This window comes from Rhipicephalus sanguineus, chromosome 2 (assembly GCF_013339695.2).
Source record: "Rhipicephalus sanguineus isolate Rsan-2018 chromosome 2, BIME_Rsan_1.4, whole genome shotgun sequence".
Classification (NCBI taxonomy): Eukaryota; Metazoa; Arthropoda; class Arachnida; order Ixodida; family Ixodidae; genus Rhipicephalus; species Rhipicephalus sanguineus.
The window spans coordinates 73929895-73936569 of NC_051177.1; the positions used below are offsets into that span (position 1 = coordinate 73929895).

The following is a 6675-nucleotide window of genomic DNA, read 5'->3' on the forward strand; positions in this document are numbered from 1 at the left end:
CCTAGTGTAAGCCAGCACCGCTCGCAGCCATGACGGCAAGTGCGGAGCACACATTTTGTGCCAGATGTGCATCACGCAGCACGTGACGCCATCCGTCACGTTATCCGAAGGTTGTAGGTTCAGCCCCTACCTGCGATAAGTTGATTTTTTCATCCACTTTAATTTCTTTACGTTTATATCATAATTACTATACTACAGTTAAAACTTACAAATAATGTCCCCTATATCTTAGCTTGATTATCTGTTGGTTTGATTAGGTTGTGTCTAACAAAAAAAAAAATAACGAGCCCTCGTCCAATCTCCCGTTTCGTTCATCTGTAGCAACTGATGTCGCAACAACCAGATGCATTCTGGTAATGACCGCACTGTTTATAATGGCCAGAAACATACTCATCCAGCCCGACCAACACAATCAGTGGACCCTGTAATTATGCACATCGCTAGGATGCACCACTCAGGATGCCTGCCATCACAAAATAAATGCTGATGGCAACAGAAGCTTTAACTAAAACAATGTTGTGGATTAAGCACACCTAGCAGTGTGGCTTAGTATTAGCTACCTTTCTCCTTCAGCAAAATATTCTTGCTACTTTGGGTTGACCTTCGTGCATATTCATATAAAAAAGGTTGCCATTGTTTTAAACACTTGTGTCACATCTTAATGTGTGCTTTCTTTAATACAGGGTGCAGCTGAATGAATGGGGACTGGTAGAATCAGCTATGAATGCATGAGTAATGTGACAATACCTAACCACTTTCAAGGGAGGACATAATACTGTACCTAATGCCAAAAGTGAACTCCAGTATCATGATCATGACTTAAAATGCTCGAGACCACTGCAAAAGGGTTCAAATATAGAAAAATACATGACAGCATTTTTGTGCAAGGAACAGCAGCAAGCACAGTTTAAGAGCTGTTTAGTGGTCTTATGGGGACTTTACAGAGACATTGGACGCACCTAGCTTTCGAAGGTCGTTGCAGAGGTCGACAAAGACGCCAGAATTCTCTTCGATGTTGAAATTCAGCGTCCCGCTGCCTGGAAACGAACGCAGCAGCTCGGCGAGCATACTGACCCACTGGTCACTGTCGGCCGACGCCACTTCCAGAATGTCCTCTAACTCCGTCTTCCACTGGTGTTGCAAAGGAACAAGAAGGCAGCACAGGGGATGATAGCAGAACATTAGAAAAAGCAAGCTGGCGTAACCTAACCTAACCCAACATAACTCAAAACATCTAAAATCTGGATTAATGAGGGCATAAATTATCAGCCTGAACGAGGACTGACTGTCCCGGACCATTTGTCAGCATACCTGCCAGGATGCATACATCCTGCGTACACAGTGGAGGTGCTGCAATAAACTATGTATGCCCTCTCCTTAATCCAGGCATGTGCACTGCCTAAGATGCCTCTCATGACTATGCTGTATGCAATCTCATGTAGTATGTTTAAAAAAGTTACTAGTGCCTTCAAAAAGCATGCACAATTGAGCAACAAAAATATTCTTGAAGGGGCTGACAACTGGAGAGAACATGCAATTATAACCTGGTGCAACTGAAAAGACCGTGAATTATAGTGACAGATTCAAGCAGCCTTTTTACAATCAGAGTAGGATTTATATTTTTAAATCGCATTTGAAAGTCACAAAAAAAAAGGTATGTCGTGCAGCTTAGCGGAAGCGTCTTGAAGCTGGATTATGGAGTCGTTCACTTTGTTGCACATAGTCTGACACTTTCATGCACACCATAATTAGTGCTCAAAATTAGAGTATGTATATTATGATCCATCCCAACTCTATTCTGTGCTGCTTACGAGGTAAAAAAAATTTGCATGCTGAGAAGCGGCGCTGCTTTCGTGGCAACTAGTGGAACTGCTGAGCCACGGCGCATGAATGCAGAGTGTACACATGCGCAGCAAACCACGGCGCACAAACACAAACTGCTCTTGCGCTCACCTCCGACTCAGCAGCATGTGTTGTGTGTATATAACTTTATAGTTGCCGCAGATTGAAAAATATTATTATAAATTTTTCACTGCGTTTTCCGCGTTGCCATTTCGTAATTAGACACTCCAACCAGTAAGCTTTCTCATGCACAAACGAAAACAGGTACCATAAATATTGGTTGTCTGCCTCTTTCAGCAAGTCATCTTACCTCATCTTAAAACATGTAATAAACCATAATATAGGACGTAATTTCGTGTGTGTCTTTCTTGAAACGAGTTCACAAGCACAGTGTGTCGCAAACATGCCTTCATTTCACAAGTGCTAAACGTAATAATGTGAACTGTATCGAAGTTCATACATCCCAGTTTTAGTTTCGACCTTCGTGAATATGGACACCCCAGCAAACCAACTGCGTAATCAAGAAATCTTCGTAGGTACTAAGAGCAAGTAAACACATGGTTAGGTTACAGTTTGTTTGAGGGATGCCTCGTGCTACAATAAATGGAAGCAAAACAAAAACAAACGTGCTTTCTCCTCAAAAACACTGAATTCAACATTCAAAGTTTTGGATTCCTACACAAAATAAACACCTGCAAAATGAACAACAGTTCAAAGAATGCTATTTGATTTATTTCGAATTCTTACGGACGAAGTTTAGAAATGTAAGTATTATTGGAAAGCTCGCTATGTTTCATAAAAGAATTAAATAGTGTTCATCAATGATTGCCTTTTTCTAATTAATGAGTTGCCATATTAAAATTGACACTGCATGCCCCTTCCCTGTTGCAACAAGCTGTGATATTAGACATAGCCACTCCCTAGCAATTACGTCATTTATATAGCCGTATTTTCCAAAAGAAGATGAATGGAATAACAATTCTGATTGTGAAAAAACATTAGCACAGGGTTTGCAGTCATATACTTAAATGTAACCAGGAATGTAGAAGGACAGAGGACTGGGCTAGTTGCTACACCCTGATCACTGGCGACAACCATAGAGCCGTACAAAAGCGGACAAGGCAGAGTGACAAAGGCAAGTGACGTCTTTTCCTGTCCCTTTGTCGCACCGCCTTTTGCTTGGCACTACAGTTGCCAGTAACCAGAAGTGTAAGTTTCGAAACACTGTTTACTTTTTAATCTCTTCCTATCAAATTCAGCACCACAGCCTTGTTTTCTTGCACAGAGGCATTGTTGGGATCTTGATATATCTACAAGGAAGCCCAAAGTTCCTGCATCACGGCAACGCTGTACTCCTTTCACTCATTTTCTGAAATTACCAAAGAAAAGTGAAATCTGGAAACCAGACACCAAGAGCAATACTACAAAGACATGAGACAACAGCTCAAGAAAAACCTGTTTTTGTACAAAAATGCTTCCCAGTAATGCAAAGCACTTTGCACAAGCACCCTAGCTGATATGAATGACCTAAAGCAAACATATAATCGAAAAGATGATGGAGAGAAAAGCGCCATAAAGATCACATTATGAATCTACATACATGGTCACTGTACAAGTTAGTGAGATCTCAGCTGAAGAAGACCTGCTGTAGAAACGTGTGACTTGAACACACGAAAATGTGCTTCACATAAGTGTAACGAGTCTGCAATGCATCAAGCTTCACCGTCACCAGAGCACAAACGAAGATAACAACAGCGGTAACAGTCGTACGGGCCCCTAAAATTAATGCCAGAACACCAGTTAGTTGCAATTCTAAACCAAACGCATATCCCTTGATTGGTAGTTTACCAGGAGCTACGCAGCTCACAAGACCAACAGACTGGAGCTCTTTTAAAATGTTGACCGCGCGCGTGATGAACACATCAGCTACTTTTTAAAAACGACTGTACGACGCGCGGGCGGCTTTCTAAATTGCCGGTAGACCACTACAACGCCAATGCCAGCGACATGTGCGCAAACATCGCTTTTTCTTTTTTAAAGTGGCGAGCACATCAGATGAAGTTAGCGCGCGCGAGCCATTCGGCGCTGCGCCACGATTAACTCGTGCCAAGTTCGCTATCGCACTCTCCGCGCCTACTATGGGAATGAGGGCTTGGTGAGAAACTACCAATGCAAAACACAGCGGGAAAACACCGGTCGTGTATTTCGATTGAGTCTGCGTGGGTAAAAATGAACAACAAAAGTGAAACGGAAACATGTGCGAAGGCAGCTATGACGTACGCGAGCAGGCTCGACGTAAGTGGCTATCGCGACGTTCAGCGGCACCGCCAAGCCGCCGCGCTAGTCCTGTGACACCTTTCCAGCTGGTGTGTTTACTAAGCAGCCCAGCGCTCCCTTAAGCGGGTCGCAGCTGCCCACAAAACGCTTAAACACCCGCGATGCGTGTCGCACATTGACACGGATACTATGGAGAACAAACTGAACGCAAGTAAGTATCTCGCGGACGATATTAATAACGCGAAACAGTAGCTCACACGCAGGTCTTACCTCTTCGACATTGCGTCTCGGTATGTGCAGGAAGGAGAGTAACAGTTTTAGCTTAACCTGTGACTGTAGGTCAATGAAACATTCTCTGATGTTTTTTAACACATCCTGGTTCAGCTGGGAACAAATGGAATAACCCGACCACAGATCGTTACTCGTTCCGAGCTTATTATGTAGCCACAGCGACGTGTCGCTGTCGCGCACGTACGCCATCTTGAATCGAACAATTTTTCGGACGCCATTTTGAGAAACTGGTAGCCTCAAACCAGGCTTCGCAGCGTGGTCTCTGGTTTTGACCGCTTCAACTTGCGTGTCGCCTAGTGTAGTGTGCTTTCGGTTTCGTTTTTCCAGGAACGCCTGCACTCGCAGAGTGCGAAAAATGAATGAAATATCGAAGCCAAATGAGGTAATAATAAATGTTCGGAGGTATCTTCGTGGCGCTGTGTCTTGATCACCTCAAAGAAACAGGACAGCAAGGGGAATGTGTGCAATCTGTTTTTTTTTTTTTATCTAACGCTGTCCACTTACGCTGCAGCGTTCCACCGTTACAATGGCGCGACAGACTTCATAACGTGACTATGGTGGCTAGATGGGGAGGTGTCAGCATGGGGCAGCCTGCGCTGCGAGAGGAGGCGCGCCAGTTCTCCATGACGCTGCTAGGTGGCGCGCTTGTCGCCACGGAGATGCCTTCATGCTCGTGGTGCATCGGGGAACACGTATGTTTTAGCGAAATGCTGCCGTGCTGCCGCTGCCTTCAGTGATTTCTTTTTGCAATGTGGCCGTGCTCGTTATAGCTACGGTGATTGAAAAGAGACAGAGACACTGCTTTGCTCCAGGATGCACTGGTATGTTTCCGCCAGAAAGCAAGGTAACAAGGCGTCCCTTTTCACCGCTCCTGAAGACGACGAACGAAGCAAGGCTTGATCCCGCGTGCAGACAAGTCACTGGAGAAAAACTGTGTCGTTTGCGAAGCGCATTTAGATGAGCGATTGATCGTTCGGACGTACAAACATGTGATCAATGGTGAAACCGTACAATTTCGCCGAGACCGTCCCTGCCTGACTCCCGACTCCATACGGACTGTTTTCCCGTATGTTCCGTCGTACCTTACGAAGAAGCTCCCACCCAAAAGGAAAACAGCAGCTTCGAATGGTTGCCTCAGTTTTCAGACCTTGGCACGGTCTCCCTCGCGTGGCAATGTTTCAGAGGGCCTGTTAAATAGCCTTTTGGGTCCGAGCAACAGTTGCGACCTAAAATTTGTGCAAAACAAGCTTGATGATCTTTTAGATGTATGGCAGCTCAATGAGGTCCATGAGATGTTAAATGCATGTGATGCCCTTCCAGACCACCGTGATTTGGTTGGGGGGAAAAGTGACTCGCGTGTAACATACTATGTTTGTGGGTATGTAGCTCGAAGAATGCTAAAGAAAACCAAATGTGGTGACTGTGCAGAGTTGTTGCTACAAGGGTCAGCCAGGGCCCGCGTCCAAGATAGTCATGTTTAACAAATCACATGGATAGAGGACTGATGTACCCTTCACAAGCACTGAGCTGGTCTTGAAAATGGAAGATGCCTTTACGCACTGCTTTAGCTTCAACAAGCTGAAGAGCAACAGCATAAGAGATCTCCTGCCTCTCTATTAACAAGCTTAACACGGTTGGCTACGCACAGCACAATGTATAGGTCACAAATGAAGTGATCATATTTTATGTGATAACTAGGGCTTCATTTTCTAGTGGCAGATGAGAACGCATCAAGACAGGCTAAAAGAGACAAGATGAAGCACCTTAAGATGAGGAGACACAACATGATGGAATGCATTTATCTAGTGAACATTTCAGTGTTTGTATAAATATGAAGTTCCATTTTGCCTTATTTTATGTGAACTCGAAGAGTTGATAATTAAGAAGTTCTGCTGCCCAGAAGCATTCAACATTCCTTACTGCGAATGTGAAGTCTTACCTCATAAATGTGATGTTTTGCTATATTATTACAGTTGTACCAGTTAAAATTTTGTGCGTTATGTGAATTTGTAAATATTTTTTTTTCATGTTATGTACTTGTACTTTGCTAAAGATTTATAGATTTTTGAATAAATGTTCATTTTAAGCATGGCCCTGTCCTGAGCTCTTCCAAGCGAACATGTTGCTCGTTGTGTACTTTGAAAGGTAAGGCAGCCAATCCATGCCAGAACTTAATTTTATGAGAATTGAATGCACTCACCACTTTAATGGCTAAAAGGCGTTCTCGCCCTGTTATAATATTTTCAAGGAACAGCCCTAGTGTAC

General features: G+C 43.8%; 1 protein-coding gene across 4 annotated transcripts in view; it reads right to left on the bottom strand.

The window, feature by feature from the left end:
• LOC119381666 (negative elongation factor A) overlaps positions 1-4637 on the bottom strand; it is a 90979-nt gene extending 86342 nt beyond the window's left edge. For all 4 annotated transcript variants that reach the window (XM_049412442.1, XM_049412441.1, XM_049412440.1 and 1 more), the window contains exons 1-2: positions 4390-4637; positions 960-1131 (exon numbers count right to left, since the gene is read on the bottom strand). In XM_049412442.1, coding sequence (XP_049268399.1) covers positions 960-1131; positions 4390-4599 — 382 coding nt within the window. In that variant the 5' untranslated portion in view covers positions 4600-4637. The remainder of the gene's footprint in view (positions 1-959; positions 1132-4389) is intronic.
• Between the last annotated feature and the right edge of the window lie 2038 nt (positions 4638-6675).